The sequence below is a fragment of the Stegodyphus dumicola genome, chromosome 6 (genome assembly GCF_044657685.1).
Source record: "Stegodyphus dumicola isolate Sdum_Otavi_A_Nest chromosome 6, ASM4465768v1".
Lineage (NCBI taxonomy): Eukaryota > Metazoa > Arthropoda > Arachnida > Araneae > Eresidae > Stegodyphus > Stegodyphus dumicola.
Genome location: NC_140773.1, coordinates 178,770,257 through 178,790,758, shown reverse-complemented (window position 1 = coordinate 178,790,758; position 20,502 = coordinate 178,770,257). Strand labels below are relative to the sequence as shown.

The 20,502-nt window shown below is 31.4% G+C and overlaps 1 protein-coding gene across 1 annotated transcript in view; it reads left to right on the top strand.

Moving 5' to 3' along the window:
- Window positions 1–20,502, top strand: part of LOC118201686 (transcriptional adapter 3-like) — a 105,479-nt gene that overhangs the window by 56,611 nt on the left and 28,366 nt on the right. The window contains exon 8 of the mRNA XM_085819206.1: window positions 8,973–9,085. Within this exon, the coding sequence (XP_085675332.1) occupies window positions 8,973–9,085 (113 nt within the window). The remainder of the gene's footprint in view (window positions 1–8,972; window positions 9,086–20,502) is intronic.

Here is a 20,502-nt window from a genome sequence, read left to right as displayed (position 1 = left end):
CTTTCTTTTTTCCTTCAAGGGGAGACATGTTAATTAGTGTATGACAGTTAAAGCCGTTAGTGTTGACTTTTTGTGGTTGAGTTTTTTTGTATATGTCAATCTAGCTAATTTTCAAATAAGCCATGCCTAATTTATACAGATCATTTCATAAAAAAAAGTATTATTTTAGAAACGTTTAAGGAAAAAAATTACTGATGCAGAATTATAATTGTTGCCTATTCTTTCCATTTTTTATATAAAGTCATTCTATGAATTTGCTGTCAACATGACCTGGTAATTTGACTATTCATGTTATTTTTTATGGCACAGTTGTGGCTGATTTATTTTTAAAATCATGTCAGGATATTGCATATCAGTGTAACAAATTGTTGGTTTAGCCCTGCATGATTTTAAAATGGTATACATAATATTTTTTAACAGCCATATGCTGATATCAAGTTTTTAAGATTTTATATCATGAGTCAGTGTTCTTGAAGCCTGCCTTGTGGCAAAAAAATAAAATTCATATAGCTGAAATGAATTCTATAATTGAAAATTTCTAAGTTTGGAAATTACACATGGCAATCATCTATCACTTCCCCATGCAAGATTGAATGTTTTATGAAATTTGATTACTGATTGTCGTACCAATGGACTTCCAACTCAAATCTCAACACAGAAGGTGGATTTAAAACATTATGACCATAGTATTTTGTCAGGTATGGGTTTAAGAATGACATTCATAAAGATGTCTTTTTTCGAAGATTTGCCAATTTCTACTACAGTAGAAGTCCAGAAATCCGCAAAGCTTGGGACTAGAGGTTGTGCGGATTTTAGGATTTTGCGGATTTCAGAACAGAAAAGATATATAATATTCAGACTCAAAGTGCAAAATAAATAAGGTGTACTAGATACATTTAATTAAATTATTATATACATTATTGCAATAATTTATTATATGTGTTAAATTATTATTAAATATATAAATTGATTATATTATTCATTGTATTACATGTACAATGCATCCAGGTTTGCCAATTTCGCCTCATGCAAAGATTTCTGTTTTCGGATTTAGGTGTTAGAATCACTGTTGCTGTAAAATTTCAACAGCTTTTCTTTATTTTTCCGTATATCATACACAATCGTGTCGCAATTCCATACGATTCTGCTATAAACCGAGGAGTGGAACCTGCTTCCATCTTTTGCAGAATTTGCACTCTTTGCATTACTGTCAATGCAACGTGTTTACGTTTTTCAACATTGCAAGCAGTAAAATCATGAGTATGTTTCTTATCTGTCATTGTATTAAAAAGGGCTGAAATTTAAACTATTCTTAATTTATCCACAAAATATCCAGATAAAAAAATGCAGCACTAAATAATCTCGTGAAATAACAAAGCTCAGAAAATACAACAATGTGAATCGTGAACTTGAAAGAAGAGTTGAGTGAATCGTCTGCTTTTTTACCTCGATGCAGATTAGAGGGAAAAAATTTTTTTATTATGATGTCAATAATTTGGTATTTCCGTCATGACTCATTATTATTTGGTAAGTATTTTTTCTTTGATGTTTCGTACTCAGTGTTTCGGTTTCTGAAACCTATAAAAAAAGAATGTTTATATTTTAAGAGGCAATGTGGATTTCAGGAGTTGGCGGATTTCAGGTCGGCGAATTTTTGGTATTTGCCTGTACTACTAAAGTTAAAAAATTTTTAAAGTTCTAAATGACTGTGTACAAAAGCATGAAATTATTTGGAAAAATATATTGGCTTTTGGGTGCTTATGTATTATTGCAACCACTGTAGTAGAAGTCGCCAAACTGTGTTAACCATGCACATAACAGTTCTTTTAGCAATTTGAAAATTCACTGAATCAACTTCTTCTTTTGTAAAAAATCACCAGACTACACCAAGGTGGCTGCACTAATACACAAGTACCAGTTTTTGTTTGAATGGGACTCGAGTGCTTGCTGATGTGTGTAGTGGCATTGTAGCTAAAGTTAGATATGTAGCACCTAATATTACTTATACCCTGGATTGTTCTATTCATAGTCAAGGTCTGAAGGCCAAAGGCATGTCATTTAAGTTCAAAACCATGTTAATAATTAACTTTATTAAGGCTGTATCTGAGTAGCAGATTATTTTCATAATTTTCTGATGACATGGGTAGCAAGCACAAATAGCTTCTTCTTCATGCTGAAGTTTGCTGGCTTTCACAGGGTAGGATACTAACAAAGCTTTTTGAACTTGTAAGCAAAATTAATAAAGATTTTGTATCATTTCTTTATAAGCAAAATTAATGAAGATTTTATATCATTTCTTGCTGGTGATGTGGCATATGTTTCAGATGTGTTCACAAAACTAAATGAACTAAATCTCTATCTACAAGGTAATTGTTTACTGTTTTCAATCAATGCCCATGAAAAAATAAAGGGGTTGGAGAGGAAATTTTGTTTGTGGATTAGTTGTGTAAAACAGAGAAATATTTGACAATTTTCATCCAGACAATCATTTTTAGTAGGAAATGATATCATTATTGGAAAAGCATTATGCAGTGACATATATTCATATCTCAAAACTCTGGGGTCACACTTTAAAATCTGTTTTCCAAGTGGTAAATGTTAGGAACTTTCATGAGTTCATTCTGATATTGAAAATAAAAAAACTGCTAATTCAACTTACACAGGAGTTAAAATAAAACTGGACCTCATTAGTAGTGTAACAAGAGTATAGTGAAACACTGTAATGGTTAAAATTAATAAATTAAAACTGTAATTAAAAACTTTAATTCAGTTTTCTTTCACGCATCTGTGTGAGAATAATTTTCATCACTTACTCAAATGAAAACAAGGTACCGAAATCGACTTAATGTATATGCCGATTTCCGATGTAAGTGTACCAGCATACACCTAAACAATTTTGCAACTGTGCGAGAATCAACAGGCTCATCCATATCATCAAAATGGGTACCAACATATATTTTATTTTTAGGTTGTAAGATAAAGATTATCCAAACTCTAGTAGCCTTGAATTTATTAGAAACAACTATACATTTTCTTTTGTTTTTGAAGTGGACAAGAGTAAGGTGGTCCATTTATAAGTTTGGTCCTGACTTCTCCCCCCCCCCGAAAAAAAAGAGAAATACTTCCATAAGTATAACTAATAAAATTGTTCTAATGTCTTATATTATATATTCAAGTTTTATATGCAGTACGAAATCCGGAGTCGGCGAAGTCCCGGCGAGTCCGGATTTGGGATTTTTTCGGATATTTGATCACCAGTTTAAATCTAGTAAAATGGCATGTAGAAATTATAAAACTAAAAATATGAAATCATGATTTATAAAATAATGAAGTATTTATGATCTAAAGGGTATTAAAATTTACAAAAAAAAAAAAAAAAAAAAAAAAAAAAACTTGATATTTTTTTGTGTACCTTATTAAACATTTCTTTCGATGTAATTTGTTTAAGTTGCTTCATTTTTTGTGTTAATACTTTCCCTTTAATTCTGTAGACAGATACAATCTCTTGTTTAGTTACATTGTTGAAGTCCTGTAACTGTTGTGTCCAGAATTCTGACTAACTTGGCAATTGAAATTTTTTCTTTTTCAGTAACTTCTCTGTTCCTTTCTTCACTACCGGTAGCAGTATTTTCTGGATCTAGAACCATGCTACAGATTTCGCCATTCATTAATTGATTGATCATTGAGAAGCATTCTCATCACAATCAAAAACTTTTTTTATATCATTTTCACTTATTGCCGCTTTTCCAAATTTCTTTACAAAATCCATTAATTGGAAAATTTCACCTCTGTTTTGCGATATTCGTAAACCTTTAAAATTCGTGCCTATCATCACCAAATCAGCTATCGTTCAGAATACATATTTGGCTATGCATCATGAGCTTGGCGACTAACGACAAGTTGTTCTATTAAATCTTATCTTGCTTCTATCGTGCACAGAGACAATTAAGCTTGAATTGTATTAGTTTAGTTATTTATTATACTTATGTCTATTTCTTGCACATGCTTAAAGCTTATCAGAGTTCTAAATAAATAAATTCTCACATATACTTAAGCCTTATTAAGGGTCGGTGCCAGATATCTTACTGCCTGATGCAGTCTCTGTGGGTCCTAAATTCTGCGACTCGGTGCCGCCTTACAAGCGCTGGCACTGGTTCTGTGTTTATGTGAATAGCAAATCAGTTCTTAATTCAAATAATTCTAAGTTCAATCTTTGGGTCTATGAGTATCATCAACAAAATCCATTTTTAGCATATGGAAAGAAATTTTTAGTAAATTTTTCCGGCGCTAGGTATCTTACCGCTTTATGCAGTCTTTGTGAGTCCTAAATTCTGCGACTCAGTGCCGCCTTATGAGCCTTGGAGCTGGTTTTATGTTTATGTGAATAACAAATCAGTTCTTAATTCAAAGAACTCTAAATGTAATCTTTGGGTGTATGAGTATCATCAACAAAATCTATTTTTAGCATATGGAAAGAAATTTTTGGTAAATTTTTCCTCATCAACATTTCTTAGTGCATTTAACTTAAATCTGTAATCATCGCCAATCGTAATTTAAAAATAAAAGGTTACCATACTCCTTTGTTATTCAATTGCTAACATAAAAAAATTGTTTAGGCATCACTACATGAGTCATTACTCAAGTTGTCAATGTTGTCATGATGAAAGGAAAGTATAATAAATAATGAGTTGGCGTCAGATCAGCGATGTATCTATGTGAAATGTTTCGGTTTGAGATGTGTGCCAAGCTGATATGCAGCAACAGAGACAATTTATTGATCGCACAAATTTATGCTGAAATGATTGTTTCTTCAATAACAAGGTACTTTATTTAGTGTCAAAGTGAAATTAAAAATCGGAACTCTCCAGATGTTTTATTATGCGTGGAGGGGGGCATCAAATTCGGATGCGTAAAGCCTATGAGAAAAAGTTGGTGGTTTTTATGTCCGGATAATGAACGTCCGGATTTAGGACTTTGTACTTTTCGGGCTTTTGCAATTCTTAGTATATATGTGTGTAAAATATAACAAAATACGATGGCTGCTAAAGAAACAATTGGCGACCTCAAAATTAACTATTCTAGATTTTATGTTCTTCTTCCTAAATTCATATGTTCTCCCAAATTTGAGATCTTTCCATGTTACATAACAACCTAAAATTAACCAATCACAGATTAGCTGTACATATGCATTATACTTAGTATAAATACTCTTGGCAAAACAACTACGCCATTACTTTCCCTAACTTCTACCTTGCTAACATCTTTGCTCTGCTTTGCTTCTCAGATGCCTATGTCTTACTTTTAAAACCAGTGCAAATAAAAATTATCATATTTAAATATGATTGGATAAATTCCTTGTCTACAAAATTGATCTGATGTAAATTATAATGGAATAAAGTTGTGATTTGAAACTTCCACATCTGGAAGTTACTGGTTTCTGCATCTATCTCTCTAACTATGCACCTAAAATACTACACACACACATATATGCATTACAGCTAACTTCATTTTTATAATTCAATGTGTGTTAACAGAAGTAGCATTTGTGTGTTTATATCTGGTTTTTCATTGCAGCAGCATCAATATAGGTCTGTCATTTTGAAAATATACAGGTACATTACTAATAAAACCTTTCTAGAGGGAAATTCTCTCTAGTAAAATGTATATTACCGCTAGCTGGTATATTACCTAGAGGCTTGTGAGAAATTATTACAAGAAATAGATGAAAACAAACCAATGAATTGTAACAAGGTCATAGTTAATCCCCTTGAATATACTGATATCAAATACCTGCTAGATATATATGATTCGGGAAGGAAAAACATTCCTGATGCAATATTAAAATCAAACACATCATGTATGAACAATACCCTGCACCTGAATGGACTAGAGTATACACTGATGGCTCTAAAGTACAAGACAATACTGGGGCTGATGTATACAGTAAACTTTTTTCTCAGTGTACTCCTGTGGAACACTTCATGTTGAATTTTGATGTAGAGATCCTTGCAATCTCATTGGCTCTGGAAAACCTCAAGATAAAGATCAGTTTTTTCTCTAAAGCAGTTATTCTAGTCGATTCCAAAGCAGCCATTCAGGCTGCAATTATAAATCATGACACAGATACTCAGATTATCTCAGAATAAGACAAACCTTGACCTTTCTTTATAAACACAACAAAACAATTGTTTTTCAATGTATCCCTTCACATGTAGGTATCGATGGTAACCAAAAGGCAGACTAACTATCCAAGACAGGAACTACGCTACAAGACAGCAAATCACATCATCCAGAGTCACTTAAAAAGCATATTTTTGAGAAATTAATGGATACTGTTAAGTATGACCTGGCAGCAAAAGCAACAGACAAATCATGGGCTAACATTCAAGACACATGGAAAAAGTTTCATCAAAAACCCGGTAAAGAGGTTGTGGCAAACTTCAGAGTGCAAACAGGCTATGATTGCATGGCACGTCATCATAACAAAATAGGCATCCTTCCATCTAGTATATGTCAAATTTGCAATTCGGGCATTATGAATGCAGAGTATCTTCTTATATGCTCAGAACTAGATAAAGAATCTCAGAAACGTGGTGAGATAAGTAAACTATATTGGAATGCCAGAGCATTCATGAACTCCTTGTAAAGACTACATCTCTTATGTTCCTTTCCTTGTTGTTTAAATTTTTAACTTTTTACTTTTGTTCCCATGTTCATTTATTCTAATTCTTAATTTATAAATGTTTATTCTTTTTTATTATTTACCATTGATCACGTGTGATACTTGAGCTGTTTTTATATGTTCGGATTGATATTTCCAATAAAGCTGTATGTAATAACAACATATTACCACTATAGGTAGTTTATTGCTTATAATTCTCCATTGAATCTGTGATTACATTTTTAGAAATTAGTAACACTTAGTCTGACATTTTTTAAGAAATAGTTGCAAACATTTGCCATTTTAATTCTCATGTTTGAAAAATCAAGAAGTTTAGAACAGGAATAGCGATGGTTCACTGTGTCCCTCCACTATCAGAAATGAAATCCTACGTAACAAGCGGTGGTTATCTTTGTAAACTCAAAAGATTCCTTTATAGCAGTGAAACATACGTATTTCCAGTAAGAATAGTTAAATTTATAACGAAATGCCTCGCTATTGTTAAATTTTTGTTTTAAAGTAATAAAGATGGTATCTATAATTTACTATGTGCAGGAAATTATGAAGAAATAGTTCTAAATCGAAATGCTAATGTCGTTAAAAAATTAATTATAAAGCCTTTCAAAACAAAGTTTCTGCATATTTCAAGGATTTGTTTTTTATTACTTACCAGTTGGGTGTACCTTCCAATTTTTCCTTTAAAAAGAGATATTTCTAATTTATTTCAAATATTATAGAAATTTATTAAAGAATCGTGTTATATATAAATATTTAAGAAAAAGAAAGGAAAGTTATTTTATTTTTATATGCTTAATAGTTCAGCTTTAAGTTGTAATACACTAAAACAGAAATTAACACATTTTTTATTGGCTAAAGCAGTTATTTAGTTATAGCTTTCAGTTTTACTGGTTGTAGCAGTAATATCTAAAAAAATAGTCACCGCTTTATGCTGCAATACATTAAAACGAAAATTAACATATTTTTTATTGGCTACAGAAGTCATTTAGTTATGGCTTGCAGTTTTACTGGCTGTAGCAGTAATATCTAAAAAACAAGTCACAGCTTGCATTTTTTAAATGAAACTTTTAAATCCTATATGGATCCTTTTCATAACCTTGTAACAACAAGAAAAAATAAACATTAAAATAAAATAAAACAGATGTATGCAAATTTGATAATTTCAGTTTATACTTGTTTCATAATTATGAATCTCAAGAAAGTTACCCTGAATTAAGCTGAATTACAGAAATATACCTATATAAATAATTTGGTATGTCTCCACATTTTCAATTATGGTAAATATTTTACTTACTTTTATCGCTATATTGCCTAGGAATTTGTTAGTTTATGCAGTTTTTAACAACACAACAGTTTATCTTGATCACATGCAAAAATTATATTCATAACAATTCACAAAACTTAAAAGTGAATAATAATTAATACATAAAGAAAACATTACTTTATTTAACACCTTTATAGTTCATAAAAGTAGCAACAACTGATTTCTTACTTTTCATGGAAATTATAAAATGAATTACTTAAAATGTTCAAATTACATACTTTAATCCTAGCATATATGATTGCATGTTAAGGAAGGAAGATGCCAGTTATAAACAGAAACATTAAAATGTATTTAACATCTTTTGATTGCTATTAAATCCTTTTTTTCACGTGTTAAAGAAAATGCATGACGTGATATTTTTCAGCCTATTTATCAAATTACATTTAAAGAAAAATATCAATATTGCGCATGAAAAGTAATCCCAGGAATCTTTTTAGAAGTTTTGTTCGTACATAGGTAACACAAGATCTCATATTTCAATTTTTCTTTTAATTGTTGGAATCACAAGTCTTTCTTGTGCAAATGGTTTGAGTAATATGGCCACCGAGGATTCAGCATTTGAGTTGAACCCACCCTCCTCCTATTCAAACTTGGATGAAACTAATTTCATTACAGGTAGATAATAAAAGACAGTTTTAGCTTCCTTGAGTCAAGTAAATGCTTTTTGAGAACTCATTTTTGAAAGAATTATTGTAATAAAAATAGTTTCTTATAAGAACAATGAGCTAGGGGTTTTAGCATGATAGAAGTGAAACCACAAAGTGTTAAAATCAAAAGAAAAAGACTTCTATGTAGTTGCCTTTATTAAACTCGGAAGAGAGAGATGTATTTTTGATATCCTAGAAATCTGAAATTGAAGAAGTGACATCACTTACCATTCTATGAAATCATAATCATTTTGATCATTTATCTTCCAGAATTATTCATATTTTGTTTTTTATATATATTTTTTGTATTCTTGGTATATAGGTTACCTACAATTGAATCTCAAAATAGTCCTCTTACTGAACGCTTGGTTTCTTCTCTTGTGGAGGAAAATCTTATGACATCACTTGACGATTCCATGGCAGAAACTTGTGAAGGTAATCTTCATTCTTTCAACATTTTAAAACACTTCATTTTTTCAACAATTTAAAAGTGCATGTGCATAAAGAGCTGCTCACATTTAACATTTATTTTTTATATTTTAAAGATGTCGGGCATTTTTAGTTTCTACTTTTTGGAATAACTAATAAACTGGAGGATGCAGTTATATAAATGTCATGAAATACAGTTTAATCAAAACTGTGGCATTTTTAGATCTCTTTTAAATATATGTTGCTTATTAAAAATATGTGAAAGTACAAAGTTTGATGATATTTAACATAAAATTATGTAACCTTAAATAATTCAGTTTCTATTTTCAATCAAATTATAAACTTTCTCTTAATTATCAGACTGAAAAGTAATGCATTTTAAATTTGATCTGATTAATGTGGTACTTTCCAGCTTTTTTTTATTCTGCTAATGAAACATATCCTCCTCCTACATAGTTGGGGAAAACTAAAATATTGATAAGCATTTATTTACATATTAATGAAATATTTTCAGTTTCAAGATGTGTATATATACAGTGAGTAAAAAAAAAAAAAATGGGGGGCAGTTTTATCTCTCATTCTAGTTATCTGATTGACAAAATTAGGCTTGCATTTTTCATGTCTCAAAAGTATGACTTAGGAGATGTAATAGATTTATATACAGCACCGTTCTAACATATATATTTTAAACAAAATCAGTTTTTTTCTGATATGACGTACCAATTTTTTTCACTTTGATTCTGTATCTCAGATTATGGCAAGTGCCAGGTCTTATAAAAATCTCAGGAGGAGGGTTTTTTTTTTTTTTTTTTTTTTTTTTTTTTTTTTTTTTAATTAGAACCCAAAATTTTAGCTTGGTAATGTTAACTGAATTTAGATTTTATTTCATAATACTGCTGTCTTAATCTCCCTTGCTATCTTCTCTTTTAATTTGAAATTTAGTTTTAATCCAAATAAAATATTAAGACACTTGCTTATTTTTAAATAATTTTTTACAGATTTTTCAATAATAATAATAATTATGACATAAAAATTTGCACACCTTCGTAAGATACAATTTTTAGCCTTATCTTCAATTAGAATATTAGAATTTTTTAATTGTGTGAGATAAATTTAAATATTAAAAATGTTTGACAGTGATTTCCAAACTCGTGCAGGGATGATGCCAAATCTGACCATTTCATTTTATACTGTTAAATTCTTTCCACTTAGATTTATCTTTCATATCATTTCAATTTCAAGTAAATTTAACAAACTGGTATTTACCAGTGCAGTATTTTAAATATTTTAATTTAAAAAAGTCAGATTTGCAATTTTTCAAAAACTGAAACCGTATTAAAATTTTTAAGAATGTTATATAACTGGTTCTAAATATATGTTATATTTGGCCTAAATATCTCTTATTCTCTATAAAAGTTCTTGGTCATGTTGACTGTTTCTATTATTTTTATTTTTTAATTCCGTTTCTTCTTCTTCTTCTTTTTTTTTTTTTTTTTTTTTTCTGCTCTTACTTTTAGTTTTATGTTGTGGGATTAGATGTTTTTTAAACTCTTTAATGTGTAATCCTTGGTATTTACTCTAAATATAAAAGCATCATTATGTGAAACATATGACTCTTTTTTATAGTCTCTTATTTCTTTTATGAGGTATAATACTGCACCAGTTAAAGGCTAAATATTCGCTAATTTGTGCATCATACAAAAGATTTCTGACAAGAAAATGTATCAAATCTTAAAAAGCCATGAGAATTATTCTTTTAATTTGATTTTTATACTGTGTCAAAGCATATTTTCAGACAAGGACTACTACAAACATCTCGATGGTAATTGCTGTAATACATGAAAAGCCCACCTGTGGCCAAGTGTTAGGATGTGTTGTTGAGAAGGGACCAGAGGGGAAAAGAAAATCTGTCATTAAAATGAAAGAAATTTTTGAGAAGGGAGATTAACAATTTCTTACGTGCATTTCTTGATAATTTCATTTAAAATAACAAAAACAATAACTAAATGAAAGCAATTTTTTTTAATGAGCATGTCTTAAGTTCCTGAAGATATTGCTTTGTTACATTGTTGTTAAAAACTGAAAGAAGTTTAAAAATATTTTAGCGTTGGAAAAAGGAATTATCCTTCTTTCTGATTACATAATGTATAAAGTATATGTGTATGTAATATTTATTATAAAATGTCAACTATGCACCCAAAGGAAAGTAAAATTAAACAAATTTCTGAGTGCCAAAGAAATTAGAAAATTTTAAGAAATTTGGTTTCAGCTTATTAGTGGCAAATGAAAATACAATTTAAATTTATGTAATATAAGGAAAACTATTTTATTAAAAATAGATTTCAAAACTGATATTTTTGTAATTTAATTTTTAGAAAACCATTTCAAGTTGAACTTGGTATAATAGTTAGGTAGCTGAAAGTAAATATTTGTTACAGGAGTTTCATGTTCAGTTTAACATCTTCCCTATAAATTTGGTACTTTGTTATTATTGCAACCACCTTTGATGAAGTCGCCAAACTGTGGCAACCATGCACATAACAGTTCTTCAGGTAACCGTATTAATAACTGTAAGTTTGAATAAGCAATGTTGGCATTTTCATACATGCTGTTTTCGTAGTATTAGAAACTCTGAAGGCAAATTGTGATATTTTTGGCTTTCAGCTGAATTTTGAAATATGTGCTTGTGGGATTTGGTTGCAAATGCAGAAAGTTCTGTGAAATTTTTCAGGACTATAATATTTTGCACGGGCGGGAATGTTCAGATTCGTATTTGATGATGATGTATTTTGGAAGATGACCATTTTAGAAATTCAGTGTGAAAAAGTGTAATGAACACATCAGCATTCAGAGTGATAATTAGTTCAAGAACAGTCTTCTGGCATTTACTTAAGTATTTAGATTTATGCATTGCTTAAGTAAAGAATTAATGAATGTTAAATTTTTCTTGGAACAGTTAGAAATATGTTAGAATGTACATGTGGGAGATACCATTTTTAAGTAATTTTTTAACTTGATTTTTGGGATAAATATTGAATTAAAATATGTGCCTAATAAATAACATGTATGATATGAAATAAATAATTTTCTCCGATTTGAAATTACCTTTATTTCTCTTCTTCATAAACTTGCCAGATTGCTCTAAGGTGGTTGTGATAATACCAGAGTACCTAAATTTTATATAACAAATGCAATAAACAGATATTAAATATGTGTGTATGCATCTACATACTGTGTGTATGTGCATTTTGGTAAAAAAAAAAAAAAAAAAAAGCCATTAACTCAATTTACAATAATTTTTCACATATCATTATTTCCAAAATAATCCATGTTTACTAAATCTACAGCATATATACTGTTACAAATTTTGTACATATATAAGTAATTTTAGTGAAAGTTTATGTAAATTGTAGTATATCTTGCATAGTGTAGCATGAAAGGCCTGAGAGAGGGAAACATTATGGGAAAAGCAGGGTGTTAGAGTAAAATCCATTTAACACTGAGCTAAATGGCTATTTCGCTAAACTGGCAAAATAACGAAAAGCTGCCATAAGTTTTAAAAACTATCTTTTGTTGCCAAATTTGGCGATTAATCATCAAAAGTGTCCAAACTTAGCGACCATTTGGTGTTGTTTGGGTTCGATCCTTGGCTAACTAAAATTAGTGCGATCCCTATGTGTCTGTTATTGTGTATGCCTTCCAGAAATTTTAAGAAATCAAAGATTCTGGAAATTCTTTTGTGGCTGAAGGAAAACTATAAGATCAGAGAGAGCATCGGTTTTCAGTTGAATTCAGAGTTTAGCTCAGAATATTGAGAAATCACTGTGCAAGCATCTGCATCTGAGGTTTTCTGCATTACCTTGCATTCAACTTAGTAGTTGAAAGTGATAACTACTGATTGTGCTGTGTTGGATTAAAAAGAGTTGTACAAATACTTCTGTGTGAAAGGTTCCAGAACTATAAAGTGTTTTTGGAAAAGTAAATTTCAAGGGGGGGGGGTTCTTTGTAAACTGCAGTTCTTCAGCAGTAAATTAATGTTAAGTATGTTTACATACCCAATTCCTCTGCTCATTGTTCTAGTTTATGCACATATGCATTTTCTGTATTTATGTGTTGCTTAAACAGAAAGTAAACAAAAGTTAGCTGCATGTGTTAAGATATTCATGTGTGGTTCATAATGAAAACTATGTTGGGCCTTCATGCACTTTATGTAAGTTACCATTGTGCATAATTTAGATGTACACTTTGCACAAAAACAAAACAAAAAAAGGGGGACAGTTATATATCTCTCATTCTACTGGGCCAATCGACGAAACTCAACTTGCATTTTTTATCTATCAAAAGCATGACTTAGGGTATATATTAGATTTATATATAGCATTGTTCTAATATAGGTATTTTGACACAAAATCGGACTTTTTTGAAATCACATGCCATTTGTTTTCCATATTTCAATTCCACGTCTCATATTATGCCAAACTGCCAAGTTTTGTAAAAATCGCACGAGTAGTTTTTAAAAAATTGGCTCTTAAAATTTTAGCTCCTCAACGTTAATTGAATTTGATATATATTTATTAATATCTCTTTTTTTATAAAAGTTACTTGATTCCACCTTCCAGAATTAAAAATTTATGCTTAATCCAAATATAATTCATACATTTTTTATGATTTATTTTTAAAATTTGTATTTTGAAATATTTTTTATAAAGTTTTCGAAAATATTTTTGTATCATAACCTATAAAATTTTTACCATCATTTTAAAGTAGATGTATTTCTAAGAATGCCTGCAAAAAATAGAGTTTTTTTACTCAAAATTTTCTAAGATATACATGAATTTGCATATTGGGGCATTTTGAAATTTAGCATATTTTATGCATTTTGTTAAAATTATTTGAAAGTGTGAACAATGATTTTTTTTTTTTGCTCATATGCAATGAAAAAAGGAAAAGAAAATAGGTTTCTTTAAATTAAGAAGTTCACCAAGTGAATCATTCTTGGCGCAAACTGAAAAAAAAATGGAACAAGATAAATTTTTAAATTTTTCCATAAATTTTGCATCAGATTTTACAAAATTTAATATTTAGGCATAATTCGAGTCGTAGAATCAAAATATGGAAAAAAAATCCGCAAGCGATTTCAGAAAAAGTCCGTTTTGGGTCAAAATACCTGTATTAGAATAATGCTATATGCATTCTAATATATATCATAAGGCGCGCTTTTGAGACATGAAAAACGCAATTTGAATTTCGTCAATTGGCTCAGCAGAACGGAAGATACAGAACCGTTCCCTCCTTTTTTATTTCTTTCTTTAGTTTTATTTTATTGTGCATTGTACATTCAGTCCATTATGAACTCACACACATGTAACAATTTTTGGAGTCAAGAGTGGTTTTGAATGCTTGGGTCAAAAACAATGAGGAACAACTAAGGGAAGGGGTCATCAAGTCCATTAAAGAACATATGAAAGCAGGTCAAGAATCCTTTGAAGAAGAGATGGAAGAAACTCAAAAAAAGGTAGACCCAGACCAAGAAAAGATTGAAGCAGGTTAAGAGGAAATAAAAAGAGAAATTCCTGCTATAATCGAAAACAAGTTCAAGGATATGGAAGACAGCATAGACACGGCTGAAAATAGAGTTGGAGAAACTGAAGAAAGAGTTTCAGCTATCAAAGAACAAATTGAAGAAAGATTTTCTATTATCAAACAACAAATCCATGACAGAGTCACAGTCTGTTGCTGTCACAAAAGAAGTAAACATCTTGTATAAAAACATAGTGGCAGCTGGACAGAATTTTGATGCCTTGAAATTCATACCTATGTCTTCCCAATCCCCTCTAAAGTGGTCCACGTATGATGGAAAGACATCATATTTCAATTCCATGACTCAAATGATGCCACATATGATGGAAAGACATCATACGTGGCAAATGTACAAGATTCAATTCTCTCTAGTTATGAACTCAAATGGATGGGATTCTAAAGCTAGGGCCTGCCATCTTGCTACTTCTCTCAGAGCAGACACAGCGCATATCCTTCAAAACCAGAGACTGGACTTTGAAACTCTAAAACTGACTTTAAAACTGCACTTTGGCGAGAGTGTTTAAAAGACTATAGCAAGCTTCTATTAAAATATCATCTACAGAAGCACATGGAAACACTTCAAGAGCTTGCCACAGATGTTGAAAGCCTGTCTCATCAGGCCTTTTTGGACTGTCCAACAGAAACAAGAGAAAATCTTGCTCCTGCAGTACTTCATCAATGGCATATGGGATCCTGAGATACTAAATCCGCAAATATATAAATAAATATCTGCAAATAGCGGATGTCAGGATCTAAAATGTACTTTAGTATACACTGTGAAATTCGAGGTAGCCCCGCTAGCAACTATTAGAGATCGCCATTTAATCAGAGCTTCTCATGTCTAGGGGCTTGTGAATCAGCTTGCTGCTGATCTAGACGATTTAACCAGCCAGTTTAATGACTTGAGGTGAAATAGCAGTGGCAATAATCTGACTCTGAAGTGCTGGAACTGCGGTGGTGAAGGCCAGGTTAAAGGAACTCCAGAACACTCCAAGAAACAGGAGTTAAGTGTTCTGCCAGCAAGAAGGAGGGAAACTAATCAGTGGCCATCTCATGGAGTTGAGACTTGCAGATATTCAGAAGCTCCATTTTAAAGTGTTTCAGATTTCTGCAAAGAGTAGCGGCAGTAATCAATTCTTCATCGTGGGACATGAAATGAAGTTCCTTGCAATATGACCATTGATACAGGAGCCGATGTGACCATCATCCAGAAAGATCTGGCTCAATGATCGGAAGGTAGACTCATCTGGAAGCTCCCAGCATTACCCTGCAGATTGTGTCCAGTGATAAAATGTGCAGATTTTATCCAGTGATAAAATGGACATCGATGGAAAGTTAAACATTAACATTATTTAAAATGCCATCTAGTATCACATGGCTTATGTAGTGGATATTACAGACACTTGCATGCTCAGATTAGACTTCCTAAGGAAGTAAAATTTTTTTCTTGAGCTTTGCATTCAGCCTCTGAGGACATAATCATGTTTGGAATTAAAGATATCTGTTCATCAAGTCATAGCTCAAGCAAGAACATCATGACAATAGCAACTTCCTGGATCCAAAGCTAAAAACAGTAATTTCTGGTATGGCATAATAGAATGTTCAAAGAATTGCAACAGCCTGAAATGAGTACTAGTAGCCTCGGTGCTCATCTACCTATTGAGGACCATCATCCTGATGAGAGCTGCCAGCATAAAGTGATAAGGCAAAAGTCATTAAGAAAGGTGAAGTGGTTGCAGCTTGTACTCCAGTGACTTGCATTAAACGAAACATTTAAACTCCAATTGCTGTATCTTTGGAGAGCCTAACATGAGTGTTACTGCACAATGTACGACTAAGCAATGGAGAGAGGAATGCTGTAAACCATGCCATTCAAGAATTTCAAGATGTTTTCTCCCTGCCCATCTTCTGATGTAGGTAGAATCAGTTTGGCACAGAATAAAATTAATATGGCAGGGTTGCCACGCAACCTAGAAAACCAGGAAAAGTCAGGGAATTCAAAAATTGATCAAAACTGTCAGGGAACTTAAATATTTTAGTTAAAATCTGGAAAAGTCTGAACTTCATACAGTGATCCCGAAAAAAGCGATCACTTTCTTGAAGAATTATGAATGGTATGAGCATCATTTGGACAGTTGAAGTAGAGCCAATTTTCGCAGCTCCAACCAGATTGTCTTCAGTCAGAAAGGCAAAGTAGGTTTCCAGCAACTTTGGCTCAGATAGAGTAATCTCAAAAATGGAGAGACTCGCATGTGCAGTGCATGTTGAGTGAAAGAAAATGCCTACCCATTCTCGTATAAAATAAAATCAGTTTAATGCTAGTATATGGTACACACAGGATTTGGCGACATTATGATGAACAATAAATGGGTCATTTTGATGTTGGTGACAGTTTTCAAAATCATACCAAGTCCATACTGTAAACTAGAATTTTATCACAAAAACTTATAAACTTTTTTTTTTTTTTTTTTTACTTTCTTGAATGAAGTAAAGGAAATATTGTAATAACAAAAAATTCTGGGTATCGTATTTCATATATGAAAATATCCATTTTGACAGCTATTGAATGCAATTTAATGATGTTTTTGCATGACATCTGTACGTAAGGATAAAGGACTCTTTTCCCCCCAAAAAATTATAAAATTAATTTAAAATGAATTCTGAAAATTTTTCCGTGGCGTCTGTGCATACGTACGTATGTATTTATCTCGCATAACTCAAAAACGAGTAGACTTGGAACATTGAAATTTTGTATATAGGACTGCTATAACTTGCAGTTGTGCACCTTTCTTTTCGGTTGCAATCAGCCATACTAAAACTATTTATGTACCCACTCTGTTACTCAATTCCCTGAGCTCTTTTTTTTCCTTATATGTTGGTAAATTGCACATTTTTTGCTTTAAAAATGATTGAATTATATTTTTCTTATCTTCCAATTAAGGTTTTTATGCCTTTAGTTAATCTGTCTGCAATAGTTGTAGAATTATCAACAATTTAAAAGTTGTTTAAGTGTAGCTAAGCCTAATTTTTCTTGCCATAGCAACCATATTTGTTTACATTTAAGCAGAATAGTGAATTGAGTCTTTCTACACCTTCAGTGTCATTTTGCCAAGTGGGACCAAAAGGAAACTTTTAATTTTGTGCACAGAAAAATCTGCCTTCTTGCCTGCTGGTCAAATTGCTTGTTTTTGCATGGAAACTGTAATTTTAATCGTAAAAATTGTTTTTGTAATTGCTTTAACTGTATTTGGTGTTTTATGTTTTTCTATATCTTTCAATTTTGAATGAAGATATTTTGACTGTTTATGCATTTTTGCCTTGCCGCAAAGTGAAACTGAATTAATTGAATGAGCAATGTATCTCTAATGAAATTTGAGGACGTAAGTGTTTCGTATTAGGAGCAAATATTGTCGCCAGCCTGTTTAGGATAGAGGAAAATGTTTACAAGTAGCATATGCACGTTAGGTAAGCGGTGCTGAATCATCTTTGAAAAAGTATTTCTTTTTTATTTGTCTAATTTCTTTTATACATTGTTTTAGATTTATTATAGTATTTGAATAGAACATGTGGCAGTGATTAGATAATTCTTCAGATGATATAATTTTTTGTGCATTCTGAGTTATAATTGAATGAGATGTAACACTGTAAAGTGAACCTAACGCCAGAGTATTGCTGTGGTAAATAAATATGGTGAATTTTAAAAAGCACATTTATTTTATTGTGGTTTATGCGCTATTGATGAAGTAGATTTAATTAAATTCAATGCTTAAATGAAATGCAGGAAAAAAATTTGTATAATTTAATATTCTCTTTACAAGGAAGTTGTGGTATACACATCAATTTTTTTTCTTTTAAATAAATACCTTATTTCTCATTTTGCAGTAAAATAAAAAAGTAGTTATCAGTCATTAAGGCTAACCACTTACTATAACTATATTTGCCAAAATATAGTTGATTATTGAAATTTCAGTTTTTAATCTTTAAGTACTTAAGTGTATTTTAATTTTATTCATATCATTTAATGTGGCTTCTTCCTTCTAAATTTATTTTTTATTAGTTAATAATACTCTCAAATTTCAAGCAATTTTCTCTGTCATACTCCTGAAACTAATTCTAGCAGTATGATGACATACCATCACGAAATTTAATGCACATATTTTTTGCTTATGTATATTGCTAAATAAGTATAAAATACCTGAATTTATTTAAAAATATCGTTAAATAGTTTTCTTTCTTTCATTTAGCTGCAAAATGTCTGAAAAAAAAAATTTAAACCCAGATTGGGCAGATTCTAATCTCAATCTTCAGTGGAGACAACAACTTCTATTATAGTTATAGTAATGCTTTGCTATTATAGTTATAGTCCAAACAATGAAAGCATATATATAAGTCATATATCTGTATATATAGATATAATATATAAATCATATGTAATTGGCAAATTTTTGTGTTTTCCGTAATTTACCTCTCAGCACAGACAATGTGCACTACGCAGATAGACTGGAATTTTCTTAAAATACACTTGGAAACCTTCAAAAGTTAGGGAATTTCATTCTCCTGTTTGAGTGGCAACCCTGATATGAGGAATCATTCACCAATAAAACAACATCCAAGACATTTACTGAATACTAAACATAAGAGGTAGGAAAACTTTTGAAGAGCATGCAAGAAAGCAACATTATTAAGCCTTGAGCCTCTCCCATTGTCCTGATCAGAAAGAAGGATAGTTTGACTAAATTTTGCATAGGTAATTACTGGTTGAACAATGTCATGAAGAAAAGCAGCTATCCTATAATTGATGACATTCTTGACACAGTTTTTGGTAACAAGTTGTTTTCAACATTTGATTTAAAGAGTGGATATTGGCAGGTAGAGATACATCTTTATGTCCAAACAATGAGAGCATTTATTCCTGGACAAGGACCCTGGTAGTTCAAAGTAATGCCGTTTGGATTATGCAGTGCACCAGCAACATTCGAATACTCCATGGAAACCCTGGTGAGAGGTCTTTTCTACAGAACCTGTTTGATGTACCTGTATGACATCATCATCATGTGAAGGCATTTTGAAGAATATTTAGAAACTATTAAGAAGCTGCTTCAGAAATTTAAGGAAGCCAATCTAAAATTAAGTCCTGCCAAGTATAAATTGTTCAGACATGAAGTAAGTTACCTTGGACATGTCATCTTTGCCGACAGTGTGTGTATGAATCCAGAAATTATATCAGCAGTTAAAGATTGGAGACGTCCCAAAAATCTCCATCAGCTGAGAAATTTCCTACGGCTAATTTCCTGCTCTACACAGATCATGCAGCAAGTAGTTGTAGAATCATCAACAATTTAAAAGTTGTTTAAGTGTAGCTAAGCCTAATTTTTCTTGCCATAGCAGCCATATTTGTTTACATTTAAGCAGAATAGTGAATTGAGTCTTTCTACACCTTCAGTGTCATTTTGCCAAGTGGGACCAAAAGGAAACTTAATTTTGTGCACAGAAAAATCTGACTTTGTTCTTAAATTTCAAGAATCCTGAAGGCCAAATAGGCAGATAGATACAAAGACTCCATGACTATGACATCACTATCCATCATCAGAAATGACCTTCACATGGAAACAGTGACACTCTGTGTAGAAGACCCTGCCCTGAAAGCTGCCAATATCGATTCAGGGTGAAAAGAAATACGAGCTGGTTAATCAGGTTGTTAGCCCAAAGCAAGACTTTCTCCCACCCAGTGGTGACTCTAAACTCCTGCATACTGCTATCCGTCTCTTACCTAAATTTAAATAATTTTGCTACTTAATGTGGATACCGTAGCTTTGGCACTGGCCCTATCCAGTTTTAGATCG